At 33.2% G+C, this 24,846-nt stretch overlaps 1 protein-coding gene across 2 annotated transcripts in view; it reads left to right on the top strand.

Moving 5' to 3' along the window:
* TMEM117 (transmembrane protein 117) overlaps positions 1-24,527 on the top strand; it is a 93,204-nt gene extending 68,677 nt beyond the window's left edge. For both annotated transcript variants that reach the window (XM_044677966.1, XM_044677967.1), the window contains 3 exons: positions 7,889-8,048; positions 17,067-17,196; positions 23,766-24,527. In XM_044677966.1, the coding sequence (XP_044533901.1) occupies positions 7,889-8,048; positions 17,067-17,196; positions 23,766-24,412 (937 nt within the window). In that variant the 3' untranslated portion in view covers positions 24,413-24,527. The remainder of the gene's footprint in view (positions 1-7,888; positions 8,049-17,066; positions 17,197-23,765) is intronic.
* Positions 24,528-24,846: the final 319 nt, after the last annotated feature.

Raw genomic sequence — 24,846 nt, 5'->3', positions numbered from 1 at the left:
GGTTTAATAAATGCTTTATTAGTCTATCTATCTATCTATCTATCTATCTATCTATCTATCTATCTATCTATTTATCTCTCTATCTCTCTATCTATCTAATCTACCTGTCTGTCTGTCCATCCATCTGTCATTCTTATCTATCTATCTATCTATCTATCTATCTATCTATCTATCTATCTATTTATCTCTCTATCTCTCTATCTATCTAATCTACCTGTCTGTCTGTCCATCCATCTGTCATTCTTATCTATCTATCTATCTATCTATCTATCTATCTATCTGTCTGTCTGTCTGTCTGTCTGACTGTATGTATGTATGTAGGTGTGTGTCTGTTATGTTGGAATGATCTCAAGTGAAGAATGGAATGGTAAGAAAGAGGGATGCAATGGGAGAAGAAAAGGAGAGGAAAAAATGGGAAGCATAATCTCATATGAAAAAAGTGTAGAAGGAAGAATTTTTAAAATAGAGGGAAGACTGAGCAATGTTTGAATCTCATTCTCATTTAAACTGGTTCAAAGAGGGAAGAATATATAGGTATGTGTATACACATATACATACATACACAGTTGTGTATAGAAATGATCTTTCCAGAAAAGGAAGTAGGAAAGTAAGGGGCTAAGAGAAAGGAGGGAATGATAAGGGAGAGGCAATGGTCAGAAATAAAAAGACTTTTGAGGTGGGGACAGAGTCAAAAAAGAGAAGGACAAATAAAAGAGAATAGGATTAAGGGAAATATACTATGCAGGTGAATAAGATGAATTCACCAATAGCATGCAAGAAGAGAGTAGAATGGACTAGAAACCAGAAATAAGCAATATGTTGTTTACGAGAAAGACACTTGAAACAGAAAGACAACATGCAGAGTAAAAATAAGAGACTAGAATAGAACCTATTATGTGTCAGCTAAAGTACAAAAAAGTTAGGAGTGGCTCTCATAAATAGACTGAATTAACAGAGACTATCAGGGAAACTACATTTTGCTAAAAAGGCTATAGACAATTAATATCAATCCTGAACATATATGTACTAAATGACATAGATCCAAATTCCTGAAGGAAAGGTTAAATCAATTATAGGAGTAAATAAATAGTAAAACAATACCAGCGAGGGACCTGCATTTATAATTTTCATACACAGATAATCTTAACCATAAAATAAGTAAGAAATAGAAGAATGGAATTTTTGAAAAGTTAGACATGATGATTTCAGTAAAGATAATGATAATCAGACAATATACCAAAATTTTGGTATGCAGCCAAAGCAATAATACTTAAGGGAAAATTTGTATCTCCAAATACTTACACCAATAAAAGAGAGAAAGAACAGATCAATGAATTGGACAAACAACTAGAAAAATAGTATTTTAATGTTTATTTGCCTACTTTGAAAGTGAAAGGCTGTACATAAAAACAAATCATAGAAACAATCAATAATTTCATTAAAGAGAATGATAACAATGAGACATATTTCAGAATTTACATGATATAACCATAGCAAAGTTTAGGGGGAAAATTATATTTCTAAATGCATACATTGATAAAATAGTAAAAGAGCAGATCAATGAATTGGACACACAACTAAGAAAACCTAGAAAATGGACAAATTAAAACTCCTCAATGAAAGATCAAAATGGAAATCCTGAAAATCAAAAGAGACTAACAAAGTTAAAAGTAAAATAATAAACTATTGAAGTAATAACTACAATTAGGAGTTTGTTTATGAAAAATAATAAAACAGAAATGATTGGTTGATGTGATTAAAATATGAAAGAAGAAAATTAAATTATTAATATCAAAAATTAAAACAGTGAATGAACCACTAATGAAGATGACCTATATTGCCTAAATATATGTCAGTAAAACTCACAATATAAGTGAAAAGGGTGAATAGTTGCAAAATTATATATAAACTGCCCAGATTTAACAGAGGAGGAAATAGGATGCTTAAATAACCCCATCTTAGAAAAGTAAATTGAACTGTGAAAATCCTCATGACCAAATGTATTTGCAACTGAATCTACCAAACATTTAAGGAACAATTAATCCCAAATCTATGTAAACTATTTGAAAAAATTTTTAAGTAGGAGCCCCACCAAATTCCTTTAAATGGCACAGATTTGGTCTTGATACCTAAACCAGGAAGAGCAATAACACAAGAAAGTAGAGAACAATGTCCTTAATGAATATCAATCTAAACATTTTAAGTAAAACACTAGCCAGGAGATTGTAGCAATATATCACTAAGATCATGCACTATGACCAGAGAGGATTTGTAGCAAAAATGCAGAATTTGTTCAATATTGGGGAAATTATCAGAATAATTGACCATAACCATATCAATAACAAAAACAACAAAAAACATAGGATCATGTCAATAAATGCAGAAAAAAAATCTTTTGACAAAATACAACACCTATTTCTATTAAAAAACATTGGAAGGAGTAGCTAGGTGGGTTAATAGCCTGAGAGCCAGGCTAGAGATTGGGTTTAAATCTGGCCTCAGATGCTTCTTAGCTATGTGACCCTTGTACTGATTCTAAGACAGAAAGTTAGGGTAAAAATAAACAAAATAAAATAACAGCCCCCCAAAAACCCCACTGAGGAACATAGGAATCAATGGAGTATATTTTAAATAAGTACTATTTGTTTAAAACCAAGAACAAGCATTATCTGCAATTGGGGATAATTTGAATCCTTCCCAGTAGTATTAGGAATGAAGCAAGGATGTCCGCTATCATCACTATTATTCTGTATTATACTAGAAATGTTTGTTATAGAAACAAGACAAGAAAAAGAAGTGAATGGAATAAAAGTAGGCAATGAGGGAACAAATCTATCGCTTTTGGCAAAAGATGTGATAGTGTACTCTAAACACAGTGTAAATGACCATGATAATCTAGTGTTCGATACACCCAAAGATCCAAGTTTGGGGGGTGAGAATTCACCATTTGGCAAAATTTGCTAGGAAAACTGGAAAGCAGTTTTGCAGAAACTACATAAACCAACATTTCACACCATATACCAAGATAAGATCAAAATGGATAAATAATTTAGACTTAAAAGGTGATATTGTAAATAAATTTGGAGAACATGGAAAAATATACCTGTCAGATCTGTGGATAAGGGAAGAATTTATGCCTAAACAAGAGATAGAGAGGATCCTGGGAAGTAACAACATTTAAAATGGCTTTTATGGAAATGTTTTGGATGCACATATATCACTGATATCAAATTGCTTGTCTCCTGAAGGAGGGGGGAAAGTTGGGAGTAAAAAAGTTTGGAACTCAAAACTTTTTCAATAATTATTTTTAAAATTTTACATATAATTGGGAATAACTTAATGAAATAAAATAAAAACATTTAAATTTTTTTAAATTAATTGAATTAGGAAAAAATAATTCATTACAATTACATGGGATTTATACCAGACATACAAGGATGATTCAACATTAGGAAAAATAATCAATGTCGTTAATCAAACCTCAAACATGCCAAACCATATGGTCATCTGAATAGATAGAGAAAAAGCCTTTGGCAAAGTACGGCATTCAGGCTAAAAACCTTACAAAATATAGTCATGGTGGGACCTATTTTTTAATAAAAAGCATCTGTCTAAAACCAAAACAAGGCATTATGTATAATGGAGATACACTAGAATCTTTTCTAATAAATATAAAAGTGGAATAAGGATGCCCACAACCTCTCCACTACTATTTGATATAGTTTTGAAAATGCTATCAATTGCAATAAGATGAGATAAAGGAGTTAAAGGAATAAAAATCCATAAAGAGAAGATAAATCGATTCCTGTTTGCTGATATGATGATTTGCTTGGGAAACCTTAGGCAATCATTAATGATACCAATTTAGAGAATTGACAGTTTCAGCAAAGTTGCATGCCAGAAAATAAAATCTCAAAAAGTCAATATCATTTCTATTCATTTCTTATCACAGTGCCTAACAGAATATGTACCTAATAAATGTTTATTGATTGATTATGTATTAATGACAAAACATGAGAAGCACTAATAGGGAAATCCTATTCCAAAGTACCTAATAAATGTTTATTGATTGATTATGTATTAATGACAAAACATGAGAAGCACTAATAGGGAAATCCTATTCCAAATAACTATAAAACGCATAAAATATTTAGAGACCAACCTCTCAAAGCACCCATAAATCTATTATAGCTTTAATAACAAAACACTCCTTAATGAATTAAAGAATAAACTAAATAGCTGTAGGAATAATTAGTACATGGGGGGGAGCCAGCCTGGTGGCTCAGTGGATAGAGTGTGAGGCCTGGAGATGGGTGATCCTGGGTTCAAATCTAGCCTCAGACACTTCTTAGCAGTATGACCCTGGGCAAGCCACTTAACCCTCATTGCCTGGCCCTTACCAGTGTTCTGCCTTGAAATTAATGCTTAGTATTAATTCTAAGATGGAAGTTAAGGGTTTAAAAATGATCAGTGCTCATAATCAGGCCTTGCTAATATAATACAAATTACAATACTACCAAAATTAATTCACATTTTTTATGCTACACTAATCAAATTACTAAGATGATACTTTACAGAGCTTGAAAAACGCCTTTGGAAAAACAAAATATAGAATATCAAGGGAAATTATAAATAGAAGTAAAGATGAAATGGGAATAGCACCTCCAGATCTGATTTTATAAAGCAACAGTCATCACACCTTTCTGATCTTGGTTAAAAAATAGTGAAATAAATCAATGAAGCACAGTAGAGATGGAGATTCAGAAATAACAGAACTCAAAAGAAAACATGTTACCTATGGAGAAATTCCCTATTTGATAAAAATTCTTAGAAAAACTGGAAGGCCCTCTGGCAAAAATTAAACTTAGACCAATATCTTACCATGTGCCACAACATGTTCTAAATGGATATGTGACTATAATATTAATTATCAAGGTTATGAGGAGTTGAATGTTGTAGTAGATATAGTTTTGGGCCTGAAGTCAGGAAGATACATATTTTCTGAGTTCATAACTAGCTTTATGCACTTAATAGCTATGTGATCCAGGGATGAAATCACTTAACCGTATTTACCTCAGTTTGCGTCTGTAAAATGAGCTGGAGAAGCAAATAGCAAAACCACTTCAATGATTCTGCCAAGAAAACTCTAATTTATCCCAAAAATTTGGAAACGACTGAACAGCTAAAGAACAAGAGCAACAAATCATACTATAAAAATTTTAGATGAGAAATAGATCCTCATATAGCTATGAGTAAGAAATGTGTTCTTATGCAATCAAGACATTGAGGCAATTACAAAATATAAAATAAATAACTGATTACTTGAAACTGAATAACTTCTGCACAGACAATGTTAAGACATCTAGTATGAGGGGGAAGTGGTTGAATGGGGAAAAAAACCTTTTGTATTAAGTTTCTCTGATAGAAATTTGATTTTAAAGATACATACATATAAAACAAATACATATATTTATGACTAATAGCCATTTCCCAATAGATAAATGGTCAAATGATGTGAAAAGTTCTCAAAAGAATCGCAAAATATTGACAACCACATGAAAGAATGATCCAAGTCACTAATAATGAGAGAGGTAGAAATCAAAACAACACAGAGGCTTCCCCTCAAACCCTGTAAAATGACAAAACAGTCCATGTTGGAGGAGTTAAGGGAAGAGAAGCACACTAATATATTTCTGGTGAATTTGTGAAATTGAACTTCCATTTTGGATAGTAATTTGGAATAATGCAAATAAAGTCACTAAAATGTCCATAAGCTTCGAACCAGACTCTTTACTGGGCTTGTACTTTAAGTAAGCCATTAGTAAGAGGAAAAAAGTCCCTATATAATACTCCAAAATATATATAGCAGCACTTTCTGTGATAGTTGAGAATTGGAAACAAAATAGAAGCCCATCAACTGGAGATTTGCTCAACAAACTGTGGCACATGAATGTAATGGGATACTACTATAAAGAATGATAATTGATGAATATAGAAGCATAAAAAGATCTATATGAGCTAATGCAGAGTGAATTAAGCAGAACCAAAAAAAAAACAACAAAATACACAGTGACTACCACGGTGTAAATAGAAAGAATGACAAACAAAAAAATCAAAAGAAAATGTAATAAAATGATAAAATACCAAATGGGACTTAAATTAAGAGAGATGAGAAGACATACCCAACCTACCCCTTGATGGATTGGGGAAGTCCACAGTTGTTACATATTGCATATGTTTTCAGTCTTTCTATGTAGCAATCAGTTATACTTTTTTTTTCTCTCAAAACAACAATAACAACAGTATCATGTAATTGCTCTCAGGGAGGGAGAGGGTATAAATGAAATAAGATACATTATATACATCAATAAAAATTATTTGAAAATAAAGAATAGAACTGATCCTTTACCAGGTAAATCTCAAAGGTTTCTTTTATGCCCAAATAAAATCTGAACTCTGTCTAGATTTTAAATCCCTGTAAACTGCCTCCACCCCACCTCCTCAGCTTTATTCCAGCTTTCTGGAATAAGCCAAACTGGCTTTCTCTCTATTCCTCACTCATGACACTACCTCTCCTGTCTGTTCTGCATTGGCTACCCCCAGCCCAATTCCTGTAATACACTCCTACCTCTCCCTCATAGAAATGCTCTCTTCTTTTAATATGCAGCTTGAGCACCATCTTCTGCATGACTTTTCTGATTTCCTCAGCTCTTAGTCCCCTCTCTTGCACACTAATACGTGTACATTTATTGCATTCATGTATATTCATGATATTTATTTATTTATAACTTTATATCTCCCTCATTTGAATGTAAACTCCTTTTAAGTAGAGATTACTTCAGTCTTTGTACCTAGCCCGTTTTTTGAACATAAGAGATGCTTAATAAATTTTTTGTTGATTGATGGGTAGGTAATCTTAGGTTCCTAAAGATGATGTCCCTTTGGTGCAAGCTCTGTCAGTTTCTTCCATCTTTGAGAAGGTTCATAATGGGGTTAGAAAAAAACTGCCTTTTGTCTAAATTGAAAGAAGCTCATCACTGGTGTGGCAAGAGGATAATAATGTTATTATTCATTATTATCAGTTTTATTGTACAAACTATCTTCTAAGACAGAGACTCTGTGGTCTGTATTTGTGATAAACCTATAAAATCCTTGATTCTTGAAGTTTTAAAGTATCATTTTTTTTACAGAAATAGATGATTAAAGGTGAGATAATGTGATAATAATTGCATGAGAAGGCAACTAGCTAGAGAATAGCTCATTGAAAGTAAGTCTCCTGTGTGACCCTGGGCAAGCCCACCCTTACCACTCTTCTACCAAGGAGCCAATACACAGAAGTTAAGGGTTTAAAAAAATTAAAAAAAAAAAAAAAGAAAGTAAGCCTCAATGAAAGCAATGGGACTTATGTTAAATGAAACCCATAGCAGATAATGGATAAGGAGAGCAAATGACTCCTCCATACGTTTGCCATCTACTTTTTGTGCCCACATGTGCACTGTATTAACTGAATATCACTTTAATAATTGAAAAATATATAATGTGCAATGGAAGATATTAAGCTGACACTTTTTTGAACTCATATTGAAAGCTAAGCTCATTAGTAATATTTGTTCATAATAATTTGTTTGTAGCATTTTAATATTTATTTAAATATTTTCATCTTTGTAAGAGAAAATCTTGTCAAAGATAGTCTTCTGGGAGTAGCAAACATTTTTTAATTTTGACTTTTAAAAGAAATGATTACATTTAAATTTGTATTTTCCAAGTTGGCCATACTTTGGGATAGAGGATGTGATTAAAGAAGAACTTATTAACAAATCATAGACCGAGCCATATCTTTCACAATAAATTTTACAGTATTCTTAAAAAAGTGTTTTGTTTTTTACAGGTCAGTTCTTTTCACTTTGACCTCTGTCGTAGTGCTTATCATCACCACTGATTGGATCAGCTGGGACAAGTTGAATCGTGGATTTCTGCCCAGTGATGAAGTCTCTAGAGCCTTCTTGGCTTCCTTCATCCTAGTCTTTGATCTTCTTATTGTCATGCAGGTACATTGGGTTCTCAGATCTTTCACACATTTAAGCAATCATACATTTTTTCTTTTCAAATACAGATTTCACAAGAGATCTTAGATGCTTCGTATGCAAGGGTTACTAGCTGAAGAATAAGACAATGTGACATAGTGGTTAGAGATCCTACCTTAAAACCAAGATTACCTGGTTCAAATCATGCTTTTGATATAAACTGGTTTTGTGAATGTGAGCAAGTCATTTAACCTCTCAATTCTCTAACCAACTCTTAAGACTATAAGAAAATCTTGTAGTCTTGAAATGATAGATTATAGACCCTATTCCTATTGACAGGGGACTTTTCTGGCCATATTTCTTGAAGTGGGGCTAGAGGTTAAGATGAAAGTCAATTGGCTTTTCCTTTTGAAAATAATGTCCACTAGTTTTATTTTCATTGCAAATAGGCATCTCAAGATTGTCTCTTTTGGTGTTTTTTTTTTGGTCAGAACTACAGTTGGAGGGGGGAATTCAACTATTTGCTAAGATGATGCAGAAAGGAACATGATGTAAACTCAGCAAAGAAGCACCACTATCCTTCCAGTTATTCAGATTCACAATTCCTCACTTTCCTCATCACACAAATTTAACCAGTTTCCAAATCTTTATCTACTACCATGCTGTCTTATTCTCTTCAATCTCATGACTCCCAACCTAGTTCAGGTTTGAATCAACCATCACCATTTCTATTATGGTTGTTCCCAAATTAGCCTCATGTTTCTCCACACACAGATCCATTCTCCACAAAACTTTTTTTTCTAAAGTACAAGTTTGACTATGTTGTCTCCTTAGTCAGTAGACTAGAGCCTTTCTGTTACTTCAAGGATAAACTATAAAACTGTCTCTTTGGCACATAAAGCCCATCACAACCTTCCCCCCTTTGTCCTTTCTCTTCTTTTTTATACTTCACATTCTGACTCTGGACTTTTCACCACATCTTCCTTATCCCTAGAATGTTCTCCTTCCTCCTTTTCACCTCTTACCTTCTCCTGGTTTCCCACATGAGCTACCTCCTCTCTTTCGCAAGAGGTTTCTCTCCTGCTATTTCCTTCTTCTGGTGAATCCTTTCCATCTATGCTGTCTATGTCTTGTATACATATAGTTGTTTACATGTCTCTACATCAGAATGTGAATTCCCCAATAACCCTTTATTCAATAAAACTGAAAACTAATGACCAGAATTCATGAGAACAAAACTGAAGACATTTACAATAAGATCTTGAGTAAGGCAAAGTTGTTTAATAACACCACTTTTATTTGATATAGTGATAGAAATATTAGTTCTAGTAATAAAACAGGCATTAAAGGAATAAACAGGCAAAGAAGAAACACAATGATTTTTAGATTATATAATCCCTTACTTAGAGAACCCTAGAGTGTCAATTAAAATTAATTAAAACAATCACTTTAGCAAGTATGTGAGATATAAACCAAACTACAAAAGTCATAAGCATTTCTATATATTACCACCAAATCCCAGCAGAAATCCTGATATGGATTTTGAACTTAAGTCTTCCAGACTCCAAGTCCAGCACTTGGGTCACTATATACCACCTAGCTGTTTTCTGCCTCCCTCTTCTCAGAATATTCCAGAAACCAATTCTAATCACTTACATAAAGCCTAATCAAAACATCTGGTCTTATGAATTATGGGATTATTATGCCTTATAAGACAGTGTTAGACAGGGAATTTGGATAAGTTGGATTCAGGAAATATGAGGAATCCAGTTTGGAGAAAGGAAGTTGTGTAAGAAATCAGAACAGGATATATAAGATTGAGGCATTTTCATAGGGGTAGTATTTGAAGCCATGAGAAAGAATTCCCATCAACATGAGAGAGAAGAGAGAGAAGGAAAAACAGGTTTAATAATAAGATTGATCCTAAGGGAATATACAATTAGATAAAAGGGAGAGGAAGAGAAGCTTTCAAAAGTCACAGATAACAAGCAGATTGTTGCGTATGTAAGAGAAGAAACAAAATGTTTAGGTCACTGAAACTAAGAAAGGAAAAGAGTTGTGAAAAAGGTTAAGACCTGTAGAATGAATGGGTTATTTTAGGTCATTTAATATAGTATGATTTAGCAGTAATTGAATACAAAAATGAAAATCTGAGTAAATTCCTGGTTAATGGAAGGCAGTCTGGTATTACTGAAAGACATTCAGAGAGAGGTGGTGTTTTTAAAAAGCAGTTCTAAAGCATTGTAAAGTAATCATGGCAGTAATGGGAATTTGTTTTGCTTGCCTTTGTAATTTGTCTCAAGGGCTTTGTTTTTCTTTGTTCTCCTTGGGGAAGGAGGTTAAAGAAAGAGAAAATAAATGCTTAATTGAAATTGTTTAAAAAGTTATCATGAAAATTGTCTCCTCCAAATATAAAGCAAATATTAAATTTGTGTTTTAATTTATTTTTACACTGATTTCTACTGTAATATACTTAGAAAAATAATCTAACTTTGTTACAACATGGTAGAGGAGAAAATTACTGGATTTGGAACAGGAGTTGCTTATAACCTCTGTGTACATGGATTAGTTACAACCTTTCTCTTTGGGCTTCAGTTTTGTCATCAGTAAAAGCGGAGTGGATATAAAATTTGAGAACTTAAATTTAAAGTGTAAATCTAAAGTTAAAGGTCCATTCTAGTTTTAAGTCTATGTCATGCTTTACAATTTTTAAAAAACAACAGACACTTAACATGATTTAGTAAGTTTGTTTATTCAAATTTCATTGTTGTTAAAAAAAATACCACCAGGGGCAGCTGGGTAGCTCAGTGGAGTGAGAGTCAGACCTAGAGACAGGAGGTCCTAGGTTCAAACCCGGCCTCAGCCACTTCCCAGCTGTGTGACCCTGGGCAAGTCACTTGACCCCCATTGCCCACCCTTACCAATCTTCCACCTATGAGACAATACACCGAAGTACAAGGGTTAAAAAAAAAAATACCACCAGTCATTTTACAGGAGAGAGCAAAGTAATAAAACTATATCATGTTCAAATAAATGAAAGCCATTGGGATTTGACTAGTTGGGAATATACACATAATGTGTATGTGTGTGTATTTTTATTTATATATCCTATATGTGCACAGATAGAGGCATGTACTTATATGTGTGTATGTGTAATATAAAAGGTTTAAAGAAGTTTTGTTTTTTAATTGCTGCATGTGAAAATAGATATAATACATCCTTATACTCTTCGAAGGAGTAATGAGAAATAAAGTATTTTTCTAAGTGTCCTGATAAGGATCCACTCCTTCCCTTTCCATGCTTTTAAACATTTTTTTCATGCTTTTAAACATAAATATTTCAACTACTAGTTCAAAATATTAGGATAATGATATATATCAGACTTCCAAAATTATTCAGTCATAAAAAAGGGCTTCTGGTATTTGTTACTCTGTGAAAACAGAAAGGTGTATTGTGCTCTATGTTTAACATTCTGAAATCTTAAGATCCTTCATTTCCTCCATTTTATCCTGGTTAACAGTAACTGAGGAGGCTATCTAGGAGAAGCTATGGTATTTACTGCCTATTCCTTAGTTGTAAAGAGAGCGGAAACTAAGGAATATATTGTATTATAAATATTCCCAGGATGTGTGTGTGTGTGTGTGTTTGTAGAAGGTAGGAAGAGAAATTATGAAGAGCGGATGGTGGAATAGGCACACAGAAACTTCTCAATTCCAGTAAAAATCCATCATCAAATGCTAGCTATACTACAACATTATTTATGAATGAACCTTATTATTTTATGGGTATTATTTACAGATTATGTAAATATAAAATGACATAAATATCCAAAGTCTGAACTTACTTTTACATGGCAATATTTGAATTAAAATTTCTTTCATTTTCTCTACAATATTTGCTACCATGACACTTCTGCACAACAAAGCATCATTAGTATCAGACTTTCTACTCAAAGAGGATACCAGCCAGCTTCAATTGTCCATCCTTGCTTGACAAACTTTAGCACCTACTAGTGAGTCTGCATACTTTTGGAGTAGATGGATGGATAGATGAACGAAGGAAAATATTAAGTGATTACTTTATGCAAAACTCTGATGATGTCAATAAAAAGGTGAAACTATCAAAATTAATTCCCCATTTGTACACTTTTAGTTTAACTGATTTTATGGTGTGTTCATTTTATGACTTTTTCTCCGAGTTAGTTTCAAGTTACAAATGAGCTTGTCATGTTCAAAAGGTTTTCATCCATTCTTAGGCAAGTGGTTTCTCTTCTCTGGATTTTAATTTCCACCTCTTATACCATAAACATTAATAGGAAAATATTAGTATTTTTTAAAATGAGTTTTTGTAGCTTGAGAACATTGAAAGTTCTGTGCAGTTTCCCAAACATGATCTAGTATCCTCTCTGTTAATTCTGAAACCACCTCATCATCCACCTCACAAATCTGTCCAAAATGTAAAGAATGATAGACTGATTCAATTGTTAACTCATTTCACATCATAATCTGAGCATTGTGTGTTCTTCCATTTTGACTTTCCATTGTGGATAGCTAGACCAACTTTTTTGAGAAACCATGTATACATACCATTGCTCTGAGTTCTATAATGTTCTGAGTTCTAAAGCAATCATTACAATGCCATTTAGGAACGAGAGCATCTGTAGAATTTTTACATTGATAGAAAATCTCCTTTTCCTCCTCTGTATACTATATGAAAGAGTGGCAGTGATACTTGAAGTTGAAACTGGGTAGAGAGACACACTTGACAAAATATATAGAAAGGAAATTCAAGTTTGAAAGTAACACAACTTTAAAGTTCTTCAGAGATATGTTTTGCAAGATACGTCAAAGAATAGAGGAACGATGACCAAAAAAAAGGGCAAAGAGCAATAACACTAGTGAAAAGACAAAAAATTCTGAAAAACTTTTAGGTATCAGATCAAAAACCTGTCACTTACTCCTGGCAAAGAGTGTCAAAATGACAGACTCAGATTTCAAAAAGATTTTTTTTTCCTCTTTTTGACCTGACCAATAGAAAATTTAATTTTGTTTGATTGTACACATTTTGAAATGGAGGCTTTTTTTCTTTCTCAATATATGTGTGTATGAGTAAGTGAAAAAAAGAAAACGCAGATTTTTGTTACATGAAAAAAATGAAGATAAAGAAAACATATGTATACTTACTTTTTCAGATATAAAAATAAATGATCATAGTTAATGTATAAAATGATCTAAAAACTGTGCAATTCTTATCATTTTCAGCTTCTGTTTCCAGTGACTGTAGAAGGGAAAAGGCCACATAGAGCCATTTAATATATATTCTTTATATTTTAGTATAATATGTAATATAATAAATATAAATATAAATCAATGTGACAAATATTACTACATAAACGTTTATAAATTATATGCTCCAAGTGTTATAATACTTTCTTGATTTTTATGGTGCTTTATAATATTTCAAATACATCTATGTAGAGGATTCCATTTTGACCAGATAAGATCACAAATAACACTCCATATTTTTTCTGCTTAAACTTAGGAACAATCATTCCTTTCTAGGTTAAATTCAGATAATTAAAGGTCATCCATCAATAGGGGCTTCAAAAGCAATAGAAATATGAAGTGCAAGACCTATTGTATCCATTTCTAAAGATGCTAACTTTGAGTTACCTTCAAATGATTTTTCAGTTAGGTATATCCTATTAGGTATTTCTCCTCACGTTTTTATTTCTTATTTCTGTCTCTTAATATCAAAACTATTTCATTTTACACTTTCCAATTTTGAAGTGAACTGTGATGCAAATGTTAGCTGCAATAGATTGGGCCGGACCAAGACTGGCACCCTCTTCAATTAAATCCCCAAACTGCAATGAGATGGAACAAGTGTAACCTATCAAGCACTTAACAAAAACAAGTTTATTTAGACATTGCAAAGATAGAATGTTCAGAATCAGAAAGGACATTCTTCTTGAATAAAATGGAATCACCTGAGCGTATAGCTTCTCAGTCTTATTCATGATGCTAGTCTATAGTGAATGAGACGGGGAAGCTATGCTTGATAGGTTACACTTGCTTCATCTCATTGCAGTTTGGGGATCTAATTGAACCGGGTACCAGCCCGGGTCAGGCCCAATCTATTACTAGAATATTATACACATTAATAGCAATATTGTACGATGATTAACTGTGGATAACTTAGCCATTCTCAGCAATACAACAATTGAAGACATTTTCAGAAGGACTTAAGATAAAAAAAAATACTATCCATCTCCAGAGAAAGAACTGTTGGAGTCAGAATGCAGATCAAAGGTTACTACTTTACACATTATTTATTTATTTGCTTATTCTTTTGGTCTGCATTTACTTTCCAAACATAACCAATCAGGAAATATATTTGCATACTTGAATATATACATATATATTTGATATATATACACATATATCAAATCGTTTGCTATCTCAGGGAAACAAGGGGGTAGGAAGAGAAAGAGAAATTTGAATTAAAAAAATTTAAAAATATAATGTTAAATATTGTTTTTGTAAACAATTAAAATGTCATTTTAAAATAGGACAAAAACTTCCTAATCCTTAGAGATCTCTAAAACAGAATTGTTTGCTTTTAGAGATAGTGGGTTTTCCGTTTCTGAAGACATTTAAATAGATTCTGTAAGGAGGTGGTTACTGACCGTTTGTGATCTTGTAGGTCAGAAGGAACCTTTGGTTGCAAATTGGACTGAGCAAAGCTAATAAATAATGCATTGCTTTGCTCACATCCTTTTAGCCCTTTAAAGTTTGCATAATGCTTTCATTCCCATATTGCTATCAATTAGGTTGTAGGAAATGTTATTCCATTTAATAAATGATTAAACAGATTCAAAAAGTTTTAATGAATTACTCTGGGCAACTCAGCTGGCAAAGGTCTGGACTGGGACTCCAACCCAGGTGTTTTTTAATTTCAAGAGAACTGTTCCACCCCCTGCCCCTGGCAAGTCATGATTAAATGACCTCTGAGATTCTTTCCAACGCTATAATTCTATGATTTGGTTAAATTATATCATATTAATGTTTCTGTGAAGCTCATGTGTGAAAATATCTAATAATGTAGAAGTGATTGAAATTCAAGCTGGTTTCAGCTTCGGAATGAGCTGATAGAAATTCTTCTTATGAAAATGAGCCTCCTATTATTTAATGAGTCAGACATGTTCTGTATTCTAAATATTTTCAGTGGACTCCTATGAGAGTGGAGTGAGTAAATCTTTAAAAAAAATAGGCTGCTTATGCTTTTAAGTGATTTAAAAGATAAACAATTCTCCAAGAAGAATTACGGACTATTAGCAACCATATGAAAAATGTTCCATATGACTCATAATAATAGGAAATGCAATTTGAATATTCCAGAGTTTTCACCTCATATGTAGCAAATTGACAAATAAAGGTGCAAGTAGATTCATAACAACTTAACAATTCATTACAAGGAATTCTAAGGGAAAAAATGGATTTTCCATGAGTCCTAAAAGAATACCAAAAAAAAAAAAAAAGCAAGAGAAAAAAGAAATCTAGAGGAAAGAATTCAAAGGATATTAAATAATTTAGGATGTTTAAATAATTTAGAACAAAAAATATTAAACTACCTAAGAAATAGATTCCCTAAAAACAGAGTATAGCAGACAAATCAGTGACTTCATGAAATAACAAGAAATATTTTGAACAAAAAGAAGAAAAAGATAATTCATAGATAGGATCCTAAAAATCTTTGGTAAGATTGACAGTGTTCAATAAATCATTACTGATAAAAACCATAACTCTCATAATTCACATATGCAAGTCCCTAGAAGAAGGGGCCATTTATAAGTGAATAGAAGGAAAATACTTAAGACTGCATCATACAGAAAATGCTTTGGGAAATTTCTACCTTAATAAAATAGCTTCTATGAAGTGAGACACTCTACTGTAACACTAACCTAAAAAAGGAAAACACACATATTCCCACAAGAAGGATAAAATTTAAATTTAAACAGGCAACTTTACTAGAACCTGTAGAATTGTGTTAGCAGGGGGCCTCCAAACTAATAGCCCAAACCCCCAACTATGAAGTGTTCTGTTTTGTTTTTTTAAGGGAGCAGTTAGAAAAAAAATAAGAAAATGGAGAGAGAAATTATGCTTTGAAGTTGTTCAGTTATTTTTAGTTGCTTTTTACTCTATATGATCCCATTTGCCATGTTTTTGGCAAAAATTCTAGAGTAGCTTGTCATTTCCTTCTCCAGTTCATTTTATAGATGAGGAAACTGAAGCAAACAGTGTTAAGTGACTTGCCCAGGGTCACACAGCTAGTTAATATCTGAAACCAGATTTGAGTTCAGAAAGTTAAATTTTCCTGACTTCAGATCCAGCACTCTATCCTCTGAACCACTAGATCAGTCAGTGATTTCACATATAAAGAAAAGTAGAAGAAAAGAAAAAGATAAAAAACCGTAGCTTTTCCAGGGGTAGCAGTACATCAAAGTTCCAAGTTTTAAAAGAAAAAACAAAAGAGCAGAGAGACTTCAAATTCCCTGATCTATTACTCATAAAAGAACCACTGGGTATCTTTAGCAACCAAGACCTTCATGAGTTTTCAGCAAAAGATAGTAGGAAAGAAAGGAAGAAGAGTGGGAAATGCTTTCTTCAAGAGAAGAGAAGAAAGAGTGAAGGGATGCAGGCACTTGAATGTAAGTCTAATTATCAGCTTTTCCCCCTATGGTTTAAAAACAAGATGATTTAATTTTCCAAGTAATTTTTCTTCAGTATATAAGGAGTAAACATCAGTAGTTCAAAAATCACTTTTGCACTGTTAGTAATATGGTTATTTTGGAGGAAATCTATTTTGGGGGAAAAAAATCTCTAATGGATAGACATCTTACAACTAAAATTAACACTTCATAAATTTTTCTGTCTTTAAATGATTTAAAAGTAGGTTCTTCAAACTAGGCATTTTTGTATACTTGTGATATAGAGGCAAAATCAATCACATGTACATTTCTTTGTCATTTCTCTCTAACAGGATTGGGAATTCCCACATTTCATGGGGGATGTTGATGTAAATCTTCCTGGATTACATACACCTCATATGCAGTTCCAGATTCCTTTCTTCCAGATGATCTTTAAAGAGGAATACCGAATACATATAACAGGTATGTAACCTCAGTGAACACACTTGGTTACCTATCAGAATATATTGTCCTATTTATTTACTTTGAAGAGATGAATTCTTTTGCAATATATAGGTCAGCACACCCTTTTAAAAAGATTTTAGCATTCTCTTCACGTCCCTTCTTTAGTTACCGATGAGATAAAAAGAAGGTACTAATGTTTAAGTAAGTCTACTTGCCTATAAAAATTAACAGTTCCTAATTACCTTAAGTCACATTTGTTCCTCCTAAAGAGAAAAAAAATCACCTTTTTTTTAAAGTTTCCTTTGTAGATTCATGAGTTATATATCATTTTTATGTTCATATTGTTCTATTTTAGTGTGATTTTGAATAATTTATGATAATAGACTTCCACAACACCCAAGTCATTCTAATCTTTAAAAGACTGCCTGAAGTTAAGTTTTATATCAGTTTTTAACAGAGCTGAACAATCAAAAATAAAGAACAAGCCACATTTGTTCCTTTTCACATGTAAGCTTTGTGTGTACATGATTCATGTGTGAATGTATTTGTTTTAAAGACAATGACTCAGTATCCTATTCCATCCTATAACCAAGAGAATTTAAACAATCTGTGCTTATGTTTAACCGTATGTGTTGTGGCTTAAAATAGCTGAAACAGAGAAAATCTGAATACTGATAGAACTTTTCCTTCCCAAAGAAGCTGATTGGCAAGACCTGATAGCCTGGGCAAAAGTAGGGAGGTACTTACAAAACCACATGTATTGGAGCTGAAAGATTCATTTAATCATTATAGTAATTGAATGAGTACTCATAAACTATGACCTACATGAAACTGATTGTTTTTTCCTACTATGTATGTATTTCTATGGAATATGCATTGTGCATATCATATAATATATAAAAAAAATTTATGTGTATATATAATGATGGGCTTTATTAACTTTGAATTAAAATAGAAATCAGATGCATCAAACCTATCCATGGGCTTATTCTCCATCTTAGAAATATTGCCTTACACAAAGTTAAAAAAAAGTCAGCTTCTTTGGGAAGCAAGGGTTCTATCAGTATTCAGATTTGCTCAGTCTGGGGTTTGAATCCTATCTTATATTGGATCAAAAAAAATGATAATATTTAGAGCTAGAAAAAACCCTAGGGAACATCTTATCTATCACCTCTGTTTTACATGGCAACAAATTGAGTCCCAGAAAGGTAAAGTATCTTGTGCCAGGTCACATAGTTAAGTGGCAGAGCTAGAATTCAAATCCCAGACTTTCTGATAATTGATTCACTATTCTTTCCACCATGACACACTGCTTTCTGATATATAGCTTCTAAAATTTGATATATACCACAGGTTTTAGGGCAAACTGTAACCTTATAAATGAAGACACAAATTTCTACAAGAAGATTACAAGTAGAGTTTAAATCTTTGCTGGCACTGGTGAATTACTTTAGCAGGAGGCTTCCAAACTAAGAGCTCCAAACCCCCAACTATAAAGTTTTTTTAAAGCAATAAAAATAGAAAGTAAGTCAAAAGAGGAATCATGCTCTGAAGTAAATTACTTCAAATATAGAGGGGAGCAGAAATAAGAAAAGAAAAAAGTTAAAAAACATCGCCCTTCCCGGATTAGCAGAACATTGCAGCAATAAACAGTAGACTAGGAGAGAACAAAAGAGCTGAGAAGTTTCCAGTTCTCTTTTCTCCTACCAATAGCAAAAGAGCCACAATTTATCCTTAGCAACCAAGCCCTAGGAGAGTCCTCAGTAAATGATAGTAAAGGAAAAAGAAGAATGCTGTTTTCGTGGAAGAGAGAAAGGAACTAAGAGATAGAAGTCCTTAGCATGAAACCTTTAGGGAAAAGGAAAAAAAGAAAGCATGGATCATAGAATCCATATCTCAGAAGCCATCCAGTTTAATGCTTTCGTTTTATCTATGAAGGAACTCAGGACCAGAGAAGTGACTTACCCAGGTTTACCTAGCCAGTTTGTATTTAGGAATGGGATTTGAAATGAAGTCTTTATAAGATATTGGTAATGTGATGATTCCCAGTTAATTCAGAAATGATTTCCATATAAGTAACTAGGCATTTCCTGTTTGTTATAATAAAATCCTTTTAAATTATACATTAGGTGCTTTCCATGACAAAAACAGAGTAAAGGTAAAGGGCTGGAACAGAAGCTATTATGCTTTGTTTAAAGTTTAAAAAGCAAATCTGTGTATGTCTCCCTACTTTAACATCTTGTGGAATTCTGGCTTTTAATTCACTCTGCTATCCTCTTTCATTTTATGGGTGAGTTCATCCCATTCATATTTACAGTTATGATTACTGTATGTTTGCCTCCATCTTATTTTTCCTGTTTAACCTATTCTTTCAGCTTTTCTCTATTCACAAATGTTTTGCTTTGGATGAACTCCAGTTCATCCTCTTTTTTTATCTATCCATATTCATCTCTAATTTCCCCTTTTTTTCTTACTTTCCTATAGTGTAAGATAGGTTTCTATAAGGTGGCTATTTCATTTTTTTTTTAATTTTTTTTTTTAAACCCTTAACTTCTGTGTATTAACTTATAGGTGGAAGAGTGGTAAGGGTAGGCAATGGGGGTCAAGTGACTTGCCCAGGGTCACACAGCTGGGAAGTGTCTGAGGCCGGATCTGAACCTAGGACCTCCCGTCTCTAGGCCCGGCTCTCAATCCACTGAGCTACCCAGCTGCCCCGCTATTTCATTTTTTGTTGTTCTTTTAAATTTGTTTTTTGTTTCCCTGATATTTTGCAGAATTCTTGGCTTCTATTTGTCCAGTCTTAATTTTTAAGGAACCTTTTTCTTCCTTGAGCTTTTTGCTTCCTTTTCTTAGGGAATTATTTTCTTCCTTAAAGTTTTTCCCCTCCTAATTTTTCTCTAGTCTCTCTTATTATTTATTTTTATCATCTTTTGGACCTCTTTCAGGAGTTCATTTTGGACTTGACATCCTTTCACATTTTCCTTTGAGGCTTCACAAATTTCTGTTTTGGCATTGCTGTCCTCTTCTGAGTCTGTATTTTGCTTTTCCCTGTTGCTGAAATACTTTTCCAGGGCCAAGCTTTTTCTTTTGCTTATTTTGGAAGGCTTTTAAAAAAATTGTGACTATGTCTAGATATTGAAGCACAGCTCCACTCCTGGGGGGGTGGGGAGAGGGAGTACTGTCGCTGGGTTCCCTCAGGTGCTATGTGCACTGGTTGGAGCTAGATTCTGCTCATGGGTGTCCCAGGTACCAGCCTTCCCCTCCTTCTAACGTTCCCCTGGTGCTGAGGACATTGGACTGATCCTCAGCATGCTCTTATCTACTCTTCTACATGTTTTGTACATACTGTTTCTTGGTGTGCACTGGGCTAGTCCTTATGCTGCTGGTTCTGCTGTTTTCCTCTCTTATCTTAGCAAGATGGATCCTTTTTACCATCCCTCTATATTTTCTTGGGCTGAAACACTGTTTCACTTTTTCTTTTGTTGGGTCTACCACTCCAGAATTTTCTTTGAGATTTTTTTTTTGCATGTAATTGTTTAGAGGTGGGTTTGGATGAGCTTAGAGCCTTCCTTACTCTACCATATTGGCTCTTAGAAGTGGAAGTCTAAGCATTTGGAGTATTTATTACCAAAATTGATTTGTTGTCTGTGGTTGTTTGGGGTGTTCAAGAAGCAAGTACTCTCTTCAGCTCTGTTTTTCCTTCTAAAAATGTTTCAAACACCTCTTTATTTTTGTACATCCATCTTTTTTCGTGTATGGTTAAGTTCATGTTTGCAGGGTAAATCATCCTGTGCTTAATCCTGAGATCCATTGTTCTTTGAAACTTATTTTTCCATTATTTTCTACATTTTCTGGTGGGTACAAAATAGTCTTGGATTAAGAAAATTTCCTTTCCTTTGTATTTTCTTCCTCTTGATCACTTGTAGAATTTTTTGAGCTGAATTTAACTACCACGTATCTTGGAGTTTGTAACTTTGGTTTCTTCTGGAAGCAAAGTATGAATTCTTTCATTTGGTATTTCATTTTCTATATTTACAGATGTTGAGCAATTATCTTATTCCCTACATTATGGTGTTAAGGGTTTTTTTTTCATGTATTCTTCTAGGAAATAATGCATTTCATGGATATGGTTTTCTTTCATTTTCTTATACATTCTGGGGAGAACATTCATTTTGGTTCTTCTCCTTTAGGGAACATCATTGTCTCCAGAGTATTCAAGGACATTTATCCCCATGCTTTATGTGATAGTGGGGGATGGTAAGATTACACATTCCAAAAACCTCACTCATGTGAACAAGGAAAATGAAAGGGGATTGCACACAGTCACAGCCACAGATAAAGAGTTTAGTGTAGAAATAAATTTTGTCATGGAAATAAGGATAGAAATAATGGGAAACATGATTTAAGGGGAAAAGTACAGTAAGGTAGGGAGGAAGTAATGACAAGCAAAACACACTTTCATTATAGAGGGTTGATTATAAAGGATAATTTGGATCTTGGATCAAACCATTGAAATTTTATATTACTAATATTGTTGCCATTCTTTTTCATTCCCTATGGAATAGGGTGTGAGTGTGTGTGTGTATGTGTGTGTGTGTGTGTGTGTGCGTGTGTGTGCATTTTGCCCGTATGTAGTAGTAAAAAGACTTTGCTTTATTCATTACAATAGGACAAAATAAAATACAATGAACAAACATAACTTTAAATGTGTATGACATGAACTCACCAATAAAATGGAAGAGAGTAGCTGAGTGTATGAGAAAATAGAATGTATAATAAACACACTTAAAACATAAAAGATACACATAAAGTATGCTAGAAGAATGAGAGTAGAATCTATTATGCTTTAGAGGAGTTTTTTTACATGCATGATTAATAATCATTCTCTGATAAAGCTTTGACAAAAATGGACTTGGTTAAAAGAGATAAGTGGAAAACTACATTATGCTTAAAGACATCCTAGATAATAACAATATAAAAGGTACAATAAAATCACTAATTATATATGAACATTCTGTAAAAAGCATGTATATATGTATGTATCTATACACATGTATTTATATAGCTACATACATATATAATCATGCACTGAATGGATAGCATTAATAAATAAGAAAAAGATAACCAAGGTATGAAAAATAGATAGCAAAAGAATAATTTGGGGAGACTTCGATATGCCTCTTTAAGTCCTAGGAAATTTTCACACAAATATAAGCAATAAAAAAAAGTTAAGAACATGAATAGAATTTTAGAAAAGATAGGGATAAATTTCTTAAACTTCTTCCACTTGTTGAAAAGGAACCATAAGTATATGTATTTCTAATTGTTGCATGGAACTTTTACAAAAGTTGACCCTGTATTAGTTCATTTAAAACATGATAAATAATTATAGAAAAGAGATATTTTAAAATACCTTTATTGCCTTTAATGTAATAAAAATTATAATTAGTAAGGAGAATTTTAAGGAATTCTGGATTAAAATTTAAGTGGAAATTATCTTCCTAAAAATGATCCTAAAGAGCCTTATGTCCTAAAGAATGAGTGAGTTGAAGAACAAACCACAAAAAGAAAAGTTAATTAATTAGAAAATTATACCACTTAAGAAATAGCAGAACTTCAAAGCAGACAAAGCAGTCGTAAGTGGAAAACGCATATCTGAACATTTCATCAACAAGAGAGAAGAAAAAAGACTTGCTAGTTCCTCATGCCATTTCTAGTTGATATTATCAGTGGATTATAATTCTGATTAGAATTATAGTCCTGCCTTTCTAAACTTGAATTTGTAAAGGGTCCAAGAGTATACAAAGTCTTCTTTTGAAATAAGCAGACTTTGTGGTACTGATTAGAAGAGGGTTGAGAGGAGAAGAGAAGGAAATACAGGTTTATATAATACCTATTATGTGCCATGCAGTGTGCTTTTATTATCCCTATTTTACAGCTGAGAAAATAAATATCTTATTTGATCCTCATAGTAACTCTACAAAAAGGATGCTTTAATTATCCCAGTTTTACAGTTGAGGGAACTGAGGTGAGCAAGGGTTAAGTCACTTGCCCAGTGTGACATAGCTAGTAAATGTCTGAGACTAAATTTGAACCTGGGTCTTTCAGGGTCCAGGCTCAGAAATCTAATCATTTTGTCAAATGTTACCTACTAGCTCATTCACTAGAAAGTCTGGATAATTCACTTACCAACAAAATGATTATAGTAGACTGTCTTTGTAACAGTTCCACCATGCTTTAGAGCTATTTGGTTCAGGGGAATGATGCCTAGATTTTTCCATTACTGAATATGGAGTGACTTATCTCAGTCTTCTAACTTGTATATCCCATGATGCTCAATATTTCTCAGCAGAATAGAACGGGGTATGACAGGAGATAAAGTTAGTTTTATATCACTGGATATCATTAGGCAGACTTTGAATGACTATTTGTCCAGAATATTAGGGAGGAAATACCTTTTCTGGTACAATATGAATTAGTTGACCTCTGAATTTCCTTTTAACTCTGTGATATATTTTATAAATATATTTATACATAAAATATATTTTATGATTTTTTAAATTAATTCAGATTTTTCTTCCAAACAGGGAAATGGTTTAACTATGGCATCATCTTCCTTGTCCTGATTTTGGATCTTAATATGTGGAAGAACCAAATATTTTATAAACCACATGAATACGGGCAGTATATTGGCCCTGGACAAAAGATTTATACTGTGGAGGATGCAGAAAGCTTAAAGGATTTGAACAGAACCAAACTATCCTGGGAATGGAGATCTAATAACACTAACCCTCAGACTAACAGAACCTATGCAGAGGGAGATATGTTCTTGCATAGCAGATACATAGGAGCGAGTCTTGATGTCAAATGTCTGGCTTTTGTTCCAAGCTTGATAGCTTTTGTATGGTTTGGCTTTTTCATCTGGTTCTTTGGAAGATTTTTGAAAAATGAACAAGGCATGGAAAACCAAGATAAAAGCTACACACGAATGAAAAGGAAATCACCTTCAGAGCACAGCAAAGATATGGGAATGACTCGAGAAAACACCCAAGCCTCTGTTGAGGATCCCTTGAATAATTCCCCTTTAGTCTACATTAAGTCAGATTTCAATGAAATTGTCTACAATTCTTCCCACGTGACCTCAGAAAACTTGAACTTGCACTTGAGTGAAGCCTGTGGCACAACAGAACCAGACCCAGCACCTGTGATGACACCCATAAATTCAGTCCAATGAGGCGATGCCCTCTTTCCCCAAAGACAAAGAAATGCACACAAGAGTATACCTCCAAGGTATACTTATGTCTTTTTGTACATAAGGTTTATGTAGCATTAGATGGAAAAAATATAACGTAGGCCACAACGGTGCTCAACATGCTCTTTCTAGAACTCATTATTTTCTATTTGTATTATGATACATGTGCCTCCTATGTATCCAACAGTCCTCTAGAGATTGCTTCTCACAATTGCACAAGCTAATTATTGCCATGTTGACTTTACAGAGTAGTGAACTACTAGATGATTATTCAAAGGTATAACGTTCTACCATAGTGGTGCCTTGAGACATCAAACTGTTTTTAACTGTCAGTAAGTCAACAAGCATACATTAAGTGCCTACTATGTTCCAGGCACTGGGCTAAAGCACTAGAGATGCAAAGAAAAGTGAAAAAC

This window comes from Gracilinanus agilis, chromosome 5 (genome assembly GCF_016433145.1).
Source record: "Gracilinanus agilis isolate LMUSP501 chromosome 5, AgileGrace, whole genome shotgun sequence".
NCBI lineage: Eukaryota > Metazoa > Chordata > Mammalia > Didelphimorphia > Didelphidae > Gracilinanus > Gracilinanus agilis.
Note: the sequence above shows the minus strand (reverse complement) of the source record. Positions and strands in the feature narration are given on the sequence as shown.